Source organism: Labeo rohita, chromosome 7 (genome assembly GCF_022985175.1).
Source record: "Labeo rohita strain BAU-BD-2019 chromosome 7, IGBB_LRoh.1.0, whole genome shotgun sequence".
In the NCBI taxonomy this organism is placed as follows: Eukaryota; Metazoa; Chordata; class Actinopteri; order Cypriniformes; family Cyprinidae; genus Labeo; species Labeo rohita.
Genome location: NC_066875.1, coordinates 42,840,408 through 42,855,448, shown reverse-complemented (window position 1 = coordinate 42,855,448; position 15,041 = coordinate 42,840,408). Strand labels below are relative to the sequence as shown.

General features: G+C 40.7%; 1 protein-coding gene across 1 annotated transcript; it reads right to left on the bottom strand.

Annotated features, from left to right (window-relative positions):
* Positions 1 to 200: 200 nt before the first annotated feature.
* si:cabz01068815.1 (solute carrier family 51 subunit beta) lies at positions 201 to 12,135 on the bottom strand. The gene is made up of 6 exons (XM_051115734.1): positions 12,022 to 12,135; positions 11,054 to 11,112; positions 3,814 to 4,179; positions 2,530 to 2,649; positions 2,258 to 2,348; positions 201 to 1,011 (listed from the first exon to the last, which is right to left on the bottom strand). The coding sequence occupies exons 1-6, from the start codon at positions 12,132 to 12,134 to the stop codon at positions 633 to 635; spliced, it is 1,128 nt and encodes a 375-aa protein (XP_050971691.1). The 5' UTR covers position 12,135; the 3' UTR covers positions 201 to 632.
* Positions 12,136 to 15,041: the final 2,906 nt, after the last annotated feature.

The following is a 15,041-nucleotide window of genomic DNA, read 5'->3' as shown; positions in this document are numbered from 1 at the left end:
TTTATTATATTGCATCACATGGAGAGAATAATTTACAGTGCTTTATATGGGATGCATAAAAAGAAATATATGAAGATTAAATATTTGATTTAATTCGTATGATATAAGTTTGTATGGTACACTATTACTGTATGGTTTAAAAAAAAAGTTAGCTCATGATCGATTTTGATTACTTTTACAGTTTAAGTTTTTTTTTTAAGTTTTATAACAAATAGTAAAACTTGCCTTTTGAAATATAAACTATAAAACTTGTAAATATATTATGTAATCATTAAGCTGGTTGGTTGACCCAAGGCTGTAAGCATATATGTTGGGCTGGGGAAAAGTGCAATAATATACACTGGCAGGCAAAAGTTATTATAAAGAATAATTAATGTTTTTGATGTTTTTGAAAGAAATCTCTAATGCTCACAAAGAGAGCCTTGTATTTGATCAAAATACAGTACAACAGTAATATCTGCATTTAAAATGTTTTCTATATCAGTTCTTTTAAAACATTTAAAAAATAATCTTATAATAACTATTGGGTGCTAATGTAAATATTAATTGGAAATTTCCGAAAGGATTTTGAATGTGCACATCCCTCCCTGTGGTTATAGCCCAGGTGAGAAAATGAACACAAACAGGCTAAATTAAAATGCTATTGTGTCAGATGATGCTATTGCTTGGGGGCAGTTTTGGGACATAGTCTCTCCATCTGTTTTGTAGACATCCTTTTCCCCTTGTTCTTCCTCTGCAGGTTCAGGATACAAAGTAGACACATTCCCATCTCTCCAGGTCACCATAATTTCTCCAGGCTTCGGTCCCTCTGAGGTTTTGCTGTCGAATGAAGGCTCTTCCCAATCCTTATGGCTGTTGTATGTAGTAATGTGTTCGGATGGGGTGAAATGGGTTTTCTCTTCTTTGACCTCTGTGACCTTATCAGTGATGATGACCTGCAGCTCCTCCATTTCAGATTTCATGTCTGTGACTTTTGAGGCTACTTTGTATTTGGCTATTTTCTTCCTGTTCCTGTATGGGGAAACATGGAATTTATGGAAGAAGGTGTGGAAGTCATAAAATTAATGTGGATAGCAGCACAGATCTTTTTAGAATTTGATGGGAAATCTTTAAGTTTATATTAAGATCTCTGAATGTGTATAGCAGACTTGGGACTTCTTGCATGGTTTGCATTAGTTTCGAAGTAAAATGTATCCACCTTATTCTACAACGTGGAAGTAAGCTTATGTGTGAGACTTCTGGTTCATTAGCTGCTATAGGGAAATAACAAGAAGTATAACAATGTGCAGCAAATGGAAAACTGTTTGCACTACAAAGCAGTGTGTTCATAATTAAGATAATACATTAAAATAATATGGTAAGAGACACCAATTTGCAATATCAAGCAGTAAAACATAGCTGGACGGGGATGAGACCGGAAGCCAGACACATAAAATGTACAATTTACAGCGCCTGCTCTTACGGGAAAAATAAGACTTTAGTTAATGCACATATTGTGGCATTTTGGAAATCAAATGGCCTATGACCATGCCATTTTACCATGCCACTGCTTGGAGCCCTTTTTTCTAACAGTGTGTCACTGGAATCATACCAGAGTGCTTCACATTGAACATACCAGGTGAGCTACTAAGCAAGCTTACTTACTACACAATATGGATTTACTGATATGTGATGCATTAAAAAGTAGTAGTATACAAGTCATGCACTATGGTAAAAGTGGTTTGAGATAATAACAAAATACAATGATCATAATTTGCATGAAAAGGAATAAGTTGTATTTTTTAATGCCATATTTCAGCTGAAACCTGCAGCAAGTTGTACATATGTTTGAAGATGTTCAGTGCTTATCCTACATGTCATGAAACATGTCAAAGAACCTATTTTTTTGGAGTATATGTGTCTTCTGTATTTGCTTACTATCCACCTTATTCTTTAATGCGAAAGTAAGCATTAATAGGAAGATAACGAGAAGAATAACAGTGTGCATATTGCCATAAACAGTAAAACTGTTTGCACTACAAACCAGTGTATTCATAATTAAGATAATACTTTAAAATCACATGGTAAGAGACACCAATCTGCAATATCAAGCAGCAAAACCAGTTGTTTTGTACAGCTACAAAAAAACGACCCGGAAGCCATACTCATAAAATTTACAAATGGCCACGCTCACACTTATGCAGAAAATAAGGTGGATAAAACTGCTTTTTAGTCGAGATGTTTTATTAACCCATTGTGTTGCTCATGTGCTACTAACCTATTAGCCATCACGCCCATGACACACAGCACTGCGCCGATCAGGAGACCCAGAAAAGCAAATGCCAGCATGCCAAACTTCCACGGTGTTGCTGTTAAACGAAAACGGCATTGAACAGTTTGTGAGTATTAGTGTGATGAAACTGCAAGTACACACTTTATCACACAGCAATATGCAAGTGTGCATTTCAAGCCATTCATCGATGGCAATATTAAATTCTTTGAACATGACAAACAAGGGCATCATAGTCAGTGCAATTTTGGCACACTCACGGTTTTCTGTGCGGTAATACCACTGTAAAAACTTCATCTGTGCCTCTGTCATTCTCGGTGCAGGCGGCCCTTCTTCAAAGTCAAACTCATCCGTCTCTAAATCGCTGTCTCTTCTGGATCCTATGAGAATCAGTGAAGATGAGATTTATATTATAGCACCATACCATTAAGAGACAAAGTGAAGAAGGTCAGTGGAGTTCCTTATCATATTGTAAACGTGGCAGAAATCGTCTTTACACTCTTGTGAAAGGGAACCCTGGTGAAAAAACCAGCATATGCTGGTAGGTATGTTTTGATGCTGGAATGCTGGTTAGGTAGGTTTTGATGCTGGTTTAAGCTGGTCCTTTGCTGGTTTTTGCTGGTCATGTTGCTGGTCAAGGACCAGCATAAACCAGCAAAGGACCAGCTTAAACCAGCATCAAAACCTACCTAACCAGCATCCCAGCATCAAAACATACCTACCAGCATATGCTGTTTTTTCACCAGGGAATCCAGACATATTGACAACAAAGTCAATAAAATAAAATAAAATAATGAAATTAAAACATTTTCTAATACTTGATTTTTTTTTCATAGAATTATGTCAAAATACTAAATAAATAAAAGGTTTTAAAATAATAAAAAAATCTTGAGCAGTGAATCATAAGAGAATGATTTCTAAAGGATCATGTGACACTGGAGTAGTGATGCTGAAAATTCAGCTTTGCATCACAGAAAATACTTTTTTTAAATATGTTAAAATAAAACTGTAATTGCAACTTTTTATCTCACAATTGTGACTTTTTTACATCTCGCAAGTCTGACATTTTTCTCAGAATTGTGTCATATAAACTCACAATTCTGACTTTTTTCCCCTCAGAATAATAAGACAAACTCGCAATTGTGAGTTATGAAGTCCAGTTCCGAGGAGAAAAAAAAAGGGCTGATATGTACAGAGAATTGCGAGTTTATATCTCACAATTCTGACTTAATAACTTGCATTTGCCAGTTTATATCACACAATTCTGACTTCATTTCTCAGAATTGCGACTTTATATCTCGGCAATCTGACTTTATTTCTCAGAATTGTGACACAATTCACACAATTCAAAAAAAAAAGTCAGAATTGTGAGTTTGTATCGCACAATTCTGAGAAAAAAAGTCTGAATTGTGAGATAACCAGGGCTTCCACAGAAACAGGCTTCCATAGCTTTGGCAGTGACATGACAGTGTAGACACATAATTCAAATGAAGAATTAAATAAAAAATCGTAATTAAAATTATTTAGTTTACTAGGCTACTCACTCTGTTTATTCTGGCAGATGTCGCCCGCATCCAGAGATTTCCATGTGTCGTGTTCACCCGTGTTCAGTTTGACATTTCCTCTCTCTGTGCTCAATGCCAAAGAGTTTTGCAGGCTGATGAGCTGTTGAGCTTTGCACTGCCATTTGATATGTTCACCAGAATCACAGGTGATAGTCTGGACTGGGTCTGTGTGCACGGCAGAGAGACACCTCTGGGTGCCTGCGTTTACTAGAAACCAGTAATCTGTCCACTTCCACTGCTGCAGGACTGAGTCCAGACTGCATGTTCTTAACTCAACAACTCCTTCAGATGAGTCCTCTAGACACAGACCTTCCTTCATGCTGTGGATCGTAAAGCCGATTGTGCCTTGAAATAAAAATGGACTTTTAGCACATTATAACTCTCTTTATGTATTTTGTACATTGTGTGTTTATATCATTAATTAAAGCCGGGAGATATTTGTGAGACATGATTACATCACAAATTATAAAAAGTGAATAAATGGGAATTCTGTCTTGCATTCAGTCTGTAATTCAACCAATGTGATTGAATTGATTTTTTGTGAAATTATATGATCTGTAGTTGGGTGAGTCTCACATATTCACATAAAAACATATAACCTCTGTATTAAATGAGAAAAATTCGAAATAGACTACCAGTCAAAAGTTTTGAACAGTAAGATTATTAATGTTTTTTTAAAGAAATCTCACCAAACCTGCATTCATTTCATCCAAAGTACAGCAAAATTTTGAAATATTTTTATTATTTAAAATAACAGTTTTCTGTTTCACTATATTTTAAAATGTTATTTATTCCTGTGATTTCAATGCTGAATTTTAGCATCATTACTCCAGTGACACGATTCTTCAGAAATCATTCTAATATTCTGATTTGCTGTTAAAAAAAAATATTTATTATTATTATGTTGAAAACAGCTGAGTAGAATTGTTTTCAGGTTTCTTTAATGAAAAAAAGTTCAGAAGAACTGCATTTATCTGAAATAGAAATCTTTTGTAACATTATAAATGTCTTTATCATCACTTTTGATCAATTTAAAGCGTCCTTGCTAAGTAAATGTGTCACCACCGCGGTCTCTGTGGCTCCCTCCGACCGCCGCCAGCGGGAACCCTCCCCGGACTTTTAACCAACTACATTTCCCATAACCCCGTACCTGGACTCCCACTTCCGGTTCCGGGTTTCCCGGTTCACTTCCCGTCAGTCGGCCATTTTAAACTGGCCGATCTGGCGGGATCTTCGCGAAGTTTTGGTTAGCTAGACTATCTATCCTGAGCGTTTTCCTTTCTATTGTTATTCTGTTGCCGACTGGACTGTTTGTTATCGTTTGTTGATTCTTGCTGCCTGCCCCGACCCCTTTGCCTGGATTACTGTTTACTCTTTGGATACTCCTCGTTGTTCCCGTTTGCTGGTGTTTTGAACTCTGCCTGGTGTACTCCGTTTTGCTAATAAAGATGTCGCATGTGGATCGCCCGTCTCCGGATCAGTCTCTGACCCCGTCACAGAAAACTTCGCCACCTCACGATCCAGCGACAGTTCAACCAGCGCCCACAACGGACCCCGCTACGGTACTGCAAATCGCTACGGAGTTATCTTCACAAGCCTCCACGCTATTGGCCCATCAGCAGCAGCTGGACCGTTTAACCAACCTCACAGGACAGCTTGTGCAAGCTTTGCAGGGATTGCAGCTGAGCCCACCAGCGACACCACCGCCGGCGCCCACACCACCACCACCAGCAGCGCAAGCGGTCGCCGCCGGCCCACGCCTGGCTTTCCCGGAAAAGTTTGATGGGACTCCCGCGAAATGTAAGGGCTTCCTGCTTCAATGTTCGCTTTTTGTCAGTCAGCAGCCGCACTTACACCCCACTGACGAGGCTAAGATAGCGTTTGTGTGTTCACTGCTTACTGGGAGGGCATTGGAGTGGGCCACGGCGGTTTGGCGCCTAGACCAACCCACCTTTCCTTCGTTCTCTGCTTTCCTGCAACGTTTTAGGGAGGTGTTTGAACCTAGCTCAGGGAACGGAGAGGCGGGAGAGCAAATAATGGCGCTGCGGCAGGGCCGGCGTACGGCGGCTGATTACGCACACTGACCTTCCGAACACTCGCGGCCCAGAGTGGTTGGAACGATGGCCCCTTAAAATTACACTACCGCAAGGGACTCAACCCGGACTTACAAGTTGAGCTGGCGTGTCGGGATGAGGGCCTCCCATTAGAGCAGTTTATCGATCTCTCGATCCGGGTGGACAACATCATGCGGGCTCGCAAACCCAGCCGGCTGCTTGCGCCCACGCCTCATGCTACCTCCGTAGTTGACACCACGCCTGAACCTATGCAGATCGGCACGACTAAGCTGTCTTCGGAGGAGAGGGAGAGAAGGCTCCGAGCAACTTGTGTCTGTATTGCGGGCAACCTGGACACATCAGAGCAAACTGCCCCACGCGTCCGCCACGTCCGCCAACCTCGGTGAGTAGTGATGAATGTTCACTCAATCGCTGTGAGATCCCAGTGACTGTGGCCTTCGGGAATATTACAATTAAGACTACCGCTCTGATAGACTCGGGGGCTGCGGGGAATTTTATGGATGCCCAGTTTGTCACCACTAATCACGTACCTGTTTCCTCTTGTTCCTCACATATTACAGTGGCCGCCCTCGACGGGCGACCACTAGGCTCCGGCAAGATCCATCACACCACTGATGACATCACCCTCCACATCGAACCCAACCATCACGAGATCATTCGCTTCTTTGTCATCACATCACCCCACACTCCCGTCATATTAGGCTACCCCTGGCTCAACCTTCATGGACCCACCATCACCTGGACCAATCGCACCATTTCACATTGGTCACCCTACTGCCAAGAACACTGTCTCCAACCTAGGATCCCGTTACAGATCCCTTCTAAGACCCAGCCCGTCAAGAAAGCCATCCCCTCGGAATATCAAGACCTCCTCGAGGCCTTCAGCCCTCTCAAGGCCACCCAGCTACCTCCCCACCGGCCAGGGGATTGTGCCATCGACCTCCTTCCCGGGGCAACACCCCCTAGAGGGCGCATCTTCCCACTATCACAAGCCGAATCTACAGCCATGAACACATACATCCAGGAGGAGCTGGCCAAGGGCTTCATTAGACCATCCACCTCACCAGCTTCGGCGGGTTTCTTCTTCGTCAAAAAGAAGGACGGAGGTCTCCGCCCCTGCATCGACTACCGAGGGCTAAATGACATCACCATCAAATACCGCTATCCACTTCCGCTCGTCCCCGCCGCCCTGGAACAACTCCGCACTGCCAGAATCTTCACCAAGTTGGACCTACGGTCAGCCTATAACCTCATCAGGATCCGCGCTGGGGATGAATGGAAGACCGCCTTCTCCACAACCTCGGGCCACTATGAATACACGGTGATGCCCTTTGGGCTGGCCAACAGTCCGTCGTTCTTCCAGGCCTTCATCAACGACGTGTTTCGAGATATGTTGAACCGCTGGGTGATAGTCTATATTGATGATATCCTCGTGTATTCCAACACCTATGATGAACACATCACTCACGTTCGGGCAGTCCTCCAGCGTCTCATTTCACACCAGCTCTATGCCAAAGAGGAAAAGTGTGAATTCCACCTGGACAAGATCTCCTTTCTTGGTTACGTCATCAGCCCCGAAGGAGTATCTATGGACGAGCAGAAGGTGAACGCTGTGTTAAACTGGCCCCAACCCAAGACCCTCAAAGAACTCCAGCGCTTCCTGGGCTTTTCGAACTTTTACCGACGATTTATCCGCCACTTCAGTACCGTAGCGGCACCACTCACGGCCATGGTTAAGAAGGGCACCTCACGTCTTACCTGGTCCGAACCAGCACTCCAGGCCTTTAATGATCTCCGTCACAGATTCACATCGGCGCCTGTCCTCCACCATCCCGACCCTGACAAACCTTTCATAGTGGAGGTGGACGCTTCTAGCACCGGGGTAGGAGCGGTGCTCTCCCAACGTCAGGGCGAGTCACTTAAGATGTTCCCCTGTGCGTACTTCTCCCACAAGCTGACTTCCCCCCGAGAGAAATTACGACGTAGGCAACCGCGAACTCCTAGCCATCAAACTAGCCCTGGAGGAGTGGCGACATTGGCTAGAGGGCACCAAACACCCCTTTACAGGTCTCACCGATCACAAGAACTTGGAATACCTCCGCTCAGCTAAGCTACTCAATCATCGCCAGGCCCGTTGGGCTCTGTTTTTCTCTCGCTTCGACTTCACAGTCACCTACCGCCCCCGGTTCCCAGAATACTAAGGCCGACGCGCTCTCCCGCCAGTTCGAACCCGACCAACCCGCCAGCTCATCAGAAACCATCCTGCCCACAGCCATCATCGTGGCTCCCGTGAACTGGGATATTATGACTGAAATCTCTGAGGCCCAGGCCCAAGACCCTACACCAGCCGACTGCCCCGCCAACCTTACTTACGTACCGCTCGCCCTTCGACCCCGGGTCCTAGCTGACGTTCACAACTCCCCTAGCTCGGGCCACCCGGGGATCGAGGCCACCCTGCAGTTGCTCTCCAACCGATTCTGGTGGCCTCACCAACGCGCCGACACCATCGACCTTGTCAAGAGATGCGCTACATGCAACATCTCCAAAGTTCCCCGCCGCCTGCCGGCCGGCCTGCTCCAGCCCTTGCCCTTGCCACAACGCCCTTGGTCACACATAGCCGTCGATTTTATCACAGACCTGCCTCCCTCTAACGGCTACACCACGGTACTCTCGGTAATTGATCGCTTCTCCAAGGGTTGCCGATTCATCCCCCTCACCAAATTTCCCACCGCCATGGAGACAGCTGAACTCCTCTGTAACTGGGTTTTTCGATTCTATGGGCTACCTGAAGATATAGTGTCCGATCGTGGACCCCAGTTCTCGTCTCGCCTCTGGGCCAGCTTCTGTCGTCTGCTCGGAATAAACGTCAGCCTCACCTCGGGATACCACCCCCAGGCCAATGGCCAGGTCGAGAGACTAAACCAGGAACTGTCTCGCTTCCTACGATCCTACTGCCACGATCATCAGGAGGACTGGAGTCGCTTCCTGTTTTGGGCCGAATACGCACAGAACTCATTACGGAAACCCACCACTCAGCTCACCCCCTTCCAATGCATCCTAGGGTTCCAACCGCCTTTGTTTCCCTGGTCAGGTGAACCATCAGACCACCCCGCAGTCAATTCCTGGTTTCAGCAGAGCGAGGAGACGTGGAACCGGGCTCATGTCCATCTCCAGAGTGCTGTGCGCCGCACCCAAGCCCAGGCCGACCGCAGGCGCCGGCCCAACCCTCCTTATGAACCGGGACAGTGGGTTTGGCTCTCAACTCGAGACCTGCGCCTCCGCCGACCCTGCAAAAAGTTAAATCCCAGGTACGTGGGTCCCTTTAAGATCATTAAACAAATCACACCTGTATCATTCAGATTGGAACTGCCTGCAGAGTATCGTATCTCACCCACTTTTCATGTTTCTCTGTTGAAGCCCGCTGACGACCCGGGAGGAGTGGAGAACCTAGAGGAGACCGCCTCACAGGGACCTCCCCCCATCATCATCGACGGCGAGGAGGTCTATCAGGTCAACACGATCTTGGACTCCCGGCGCCGGAGAGGTCACCTCCAATATCTCATAGACTGGGAGGGCTTTGGCCCTGAAGAGAGATCCTGGGTCGCGGCCGAGGACATCCTCGACCCCTCACTCACACTCAGCTTTCACTCGGCGCACCCGGATCGACCAGCTCCTCGTAGGAGAGGTAGACCCCGGCGTCGGGCACCTCCTCGCGCCAGGAGTCGCTCGCAGGGGGGGGGCTCTGTCACCACCGCGGTCTCTGTGGCTCCCTCCGACCGCCGCCAGCGGGAACCCTCCCCGGACTTTTAACCAACTACATTTCCCATAACCCCGTACCTGGACTCCCACTTCCGGTTCCGGGTTTCCCGGTTCACTTCCCGTCAGTCGGCCATTTTAAGCCGGCCGATCTGGCGGGATCTTCGCGAAGTTTTGGTTAGCTAGACTATCTATCCTGAGAGTTTTCCTTTCTATTGTTATTCTGTTGCCGACTGGACTGTTTGTTATCGTTTGTTGATTCTTGCTGCCTGCCCCGACCCCTTTGCCTGGATTACTGTTTACTCTTTGGATACTCCTCGTTGTTCCCGTTTGCTGGTGTTTTGAACTCTGCCTGGTGTACTCCGTTTTGCTAATAAAGATGTCGCATGTGGATCGCCCGTCTCCGGATCAGTCTCTGACCCCGTCACAAAATGTATTAATTTCTATCTTAAAAAAAAAATATACTGACTCCAAGCTTTTGAATGGTATAGTGTGTAAAGTTACAAAAGCTTTTTATTTCATTTATCTTTGGATCTTTCTATTCATCAAGGAATCTTGAATTTTAAAAGAGTACTCAACTCTTTTAAATGTTGATAATAATAATAGTAAAATAAAAATGTTTCTTGAGCAGCAGATCAGCATATTAGAATGATTTCTGAAGGATCGTGTGACACTGAATGTTAGACTGGAGTAATGATGCTGAAAATTCAGCTTTGATCACAGTAATAAATTATATTTTAAAATATATTCAAATGGAAAGCAGTTATTTTAAACAGTAAAAATATTTCACAATATTACTGCTTTTTGCTGTATTTTGGATCAAATAAATGCAGGCTTGGTGAACAGAAGAGACTTCTTTAAAAACATTAAAAAAATCATACTGTTCAAAAATGTTTGACTGGCAGTTTAGTACTTTATTTTTTGTGCTTAAAATTCTTCTTAATTGTTATATAAATAATGTCATGACTATGTAATATAAAACTTTATTTATTTTAATTCTACAATGGACTGGATTTCCCAAAAGCACTGTTAAGCCTTGAGATTATAGTAAACCATTGACAAAAATAGTCTCAACGATTTATACTCGCAGATAAAAAAGGTACAAATCTTTCACCGGGGCAGTACCCTAATGTACAAAAGCGAAAAAGGTGCATATTTATACTTTATTCACTATAAAAATGCATATTACCACCTAAAGTGTACCTATTAGTACATTTGAAAGGGTGCCGTTCCAGTGAAACAGTAGATTTGTACTTATTTTTTTTCCGTAAAGTGTAGTTATATAATGCTTTTTGGGAAATGCAGCCCTGGACAAGTCCTTGCCAGGATTTATTTTCTTAATATTAGATTCACTCAATTGATTTCATGAAGTTAAGAATGTACTATACCAGGCCATGTGAGAGATAACGCTATCCACAGCAGCAGCATCGCTCCTGTAGTACTGAATCTGCTCAAACACGAAAAACAGTGCAGAGGTGTTAATACTTCCACGCATATTAAGTTAAAAACAACATACCAAGTTTCATTAGTCTTGTGTTTTCATTTCTGAGAATTTCTTCCCCACTCATGCTATGTTTGAACATGTCAGATGACTAAAGATGCCATGGTGCAATTTTTTAAACTTTCCTAATAAGTAAAAAAAAATATCATGCCTTGACAAAAACCAGATGTCAAATCCCACCCACCTCAACGTTACAAAATATTTCTTTCCCACTCTTGATTATTTTATTTATTGTGGTAAAGACCTCAAATCACATTTTGCCCCCTTTTTTTAATTGCATTTTTGTCCGTATCAGTGTAGGATGTAATTCATTGCTGTCTAAAGTAATTTAATTACAGTTAATTCTGATGTATTTGGATTAAATACTGTATGGAATATATAAATATTAATAAGCATAATTCTGAATAAATCAGAATTTAACATATAATGCTAAAATATATGTTTGTAATGTAACCTATTTTATGTAACATATACATGCTTTTCCATTCCATTAACCACTTTCAACAAAGTTAAATAGGATTGAACTTAATTTTTTTTTAAGTTTTTTAATATAAATGACTTGAAAAGACTTGCACAGGCAATAATTTGATCATACTTCAAAAATGTAAAGCATCAGTTGGCTGAATTTTAAATTGAGAAGGCAGAAATGTACTACAGTGGATAAGATATTTAAAAATCAATGTATTTTTTCAACCTAAGCATTACTGCACCAAAAAATGACGATATGCCATAAGATAGCAATTCTTATCAGCAATTCTTATCATAAGACTAACCCAACGGCTTCTTTAGATCACAGAGCTTCTGTATGATCCATACGGATGCTTATTATAAAGGACATATATGAATTCAACTCACCTGAAGAGCACGGTTTGAAGGCAGAAGTGGTGTAGAACAGAAAGAATGACTACACATGTTGGGAACGCTTTACCACAGCAGGGTTTCCAAAGTTCAAATGGGAGGAGATACATTCATGTAATTCCTGTCCCTTTTATAGTACACTTGAATTTCTTTATGAACTCAGAGGGGAAAGATGAAAGATGATGTCAGATGATAATATGAGAATGAGTTAGCAGCTCATGGTCTTTACATAAATTAGGCGAAGCTGAAGATATTGCATGTATATGTTATGTAAGCTTCTTTTGAACAAACCTTGGGCTGAAATAGGCCATCCAGGATATACAGTATTCTAAATAACTAGGCCATCTTGAGATGAATACAGGCAATAAATGAATTAACCAAAGTAAAAGTCATACTAGACACTGTTTATGATTGGTTACGTTCTGTAAGGCCGTTTTTTTGCTCATTGCAAGGATAGCCTTGCTCCAGCCTTGTCATGTCAGTGCAACTGAATACTAATGAGGGGGACTCAGTCTCTGACCCGCCGGTCAAGAACCTGTCACATGTGTGTGTGTTTGCTTGTGCAGACAGAGAGGTGGGTTTTATTTCTTTATAGCAAGCGCTTGGAGCTGCTAGGGGTGAATAAACTAGGTGTCACTTTCACTGTGGCAGAGGTGAAACGACAAAAAGCTATTTGTTACTGGAGTATCACAATACTAAAAATTGCTTGCAGCTCAGAAAAGCATAATGGATTTATAATCCACATAATTTTAAAATCATTCCTAAAGAGATTATCCCGATTAATCCCAAATTAGATAATCCCGGTGATGATCCCTTAATGTGAAATTCTGAAAAGTGATAGTCTTATTCAGTAGAATTTTGAAAGAATTCCAAATGATGACATAAATTCTTTTAGAAGATTCTTATTTGATCTTTGATTGGTATGTATTGTAGATTAGGGGATGGCACTGACCTTTGACCTTTTGTTATAAAGTGCTTTTGCCTACTATCAAGACATTGGGCAGATTATATTGTAAAATTAAAAGACTATATGTATTCATTTTGATGTTAAACTGATGCATTGACTTCAGAAGCTTTGTTGTTCATGTATGAACATGTAAAAAAAATCTATTTTACATGTTTATTTTCTGTTTTAACACTACACAAATACTTAAAATCAACATACAGTATTTTTGCTTTAGGGAAAATCGTATTTGATTCATTTACATCATCCTAGCAGAATTATTCAAAAGTAATACCTTTTGTAACTATTGGTTAATATTAATTGGCATCTAAATAAATCCAGGGGAGCATTTGCAATGTATTTTTTTTTTGTGTGTGTGTGTGTGTGTGTGTGTGTGTGTGTCTTTGCTCTGCCCCCTACTGGACTGTACAGGAGATGCTCATTCTGGATTTTTATTTATCCTACTGTGAAGCTGAGAAACAACCTTTAAAATAGTTTTTCCCTATTCCTTTTTGTCGTTTGTTTACTTCTTTTCTCTTGTATTATGCCACGCATACTCTTCCTTTTTTTTTTCTCGTTAACCGACACAATTGCACAATTCCTTCAGTGCGTTTCACTTTCAAACATTCTGGATGTAAAGATAATTTTTTTGAGGTTGTTTTTTATATGTACATATGTGTCTACTTGTATGTGTATGTTTTTGTTTTGTTCTTTCCATATTCCTATGTATCTGCTTGTTCACTTGATTCCTTCTGTATTATGCCATGCCGCTTTTTTATCTCTTTCGTAAGCCAACACAATTACTGCAATTGCATTCTCCTGGCACATATCTTTTTGCTCCCTCTGTCTGTCTGTTTGTATTACTTTATTTGCTTAAAAAAACAATACAAAGAAAATATTTGGATATAGCATTAAATAATTTTTTTTTGTCTTGTTGTATTTTTATTTTAATCATTTATTTATTTACTTATTTTATGTCTTAGCCATTTTTGCCATTTATATATATATACACTACCGTTCAAAAGTTTGGGGTCAGTACATTTTTATTGTTTCTTTTTTCTTTTTTTTTTTTAAGAAATTAATACTTTTATTCACCAAGGATGTATTAAGTTAATAATTAAAAGTTTATTAAAAGTTAATAATAAATAATTTACATTGTTATAAAATAAGGGATAAATTCTATTTTAAAGTATGTTAAAATAAAAAACATTATTTTATATTGTAAAAACATTTTGCAATATTACTGTTTTTTTTTTTTTTGTTTTTTTTTTTGTTTTTTTGTTTTTAATCAAATAAATGCAGCCTTGATGAGCATAAGAGACTACTTTAAAGACTATTACAAGTCTTACTGACCCCAAACTTTTGAACGGTAGTGTATATATATATATATATATATATATATGTTATATTTTATATATATATATATATATAACATAACACTGTATTATGCTTAAGATGTTAAATATGTTACTTTAAAGTAGTTTTCACAACTGTCCTTATACTGGTTTTAGGGTTTTAGATGTAAATCAGCATTACTGTCCTAAACAATGATAAAAGATTGACTAAAATTTCTCTTTTTTTTAATGTTTGTATTTCTTTTAAACTGAAAAAACACAGTATGACAAAGACACATAAAAAAGAACAAAGTATATGAATAGTAAATAGATATCATTTAAACTTGTCAATAATTTAATGTAGTATAAAATAATGTATTTATTATTATTATTGTTTGTAATCTCCTGGTAATGTTGTGATTCAAACAAAAGGTACACTGTAAAAAACAATTTGTTTAACCTGGCTGCCTTAAAATTTTAAGTTCAGTCAACTCAAAAAAGTTTACTCAACTTGAAATGTTAAATTATACTAAGTGACAACTTAGATATTTGAGTTGAATCAACTTAAAATTTTAAGGCAGCTGGGTTACTTACCCATCTGTTAAGTTTAGCAAACACAAATATCTAAGTTGTTACTTAGTACAACTTAACATTTCAAGTTGACTAAACTTATTTTAGTTGACTGAACTTAAAATTTTAAGGCAGCAGGCTAACAAATTATTGTAAGCTGACTCAACAAA

What these genes read in the sequence shown, in the direction of transcription:
- si:cabz01068815.1 (XM_051115734.1), bottom strand. Translation starts at nt 12,134, where the DNA reads ATGTATCTCCTCCCATTTGAACTTTGGAAACCCTGCTGTGGTAAAGCG. An exon ending in GTATTACCGCACAGAAAACC is followed by an intron (nt 2,349 to 2,529) that starts GTGAGTGTGCCA and finishes TTCGTTTAACAG; the next exon opens with CAACACCGTGGAAGTTTGGC. An exon ending in ATGGGCGTGATGGCTAATAG is followed by an intron (nt 1,012 to 2,257) that starts GTTAGTAGCACA and finishes TTCCCCATACAG; the next exon opens with GAACAGGAAGAAAATAGCCA.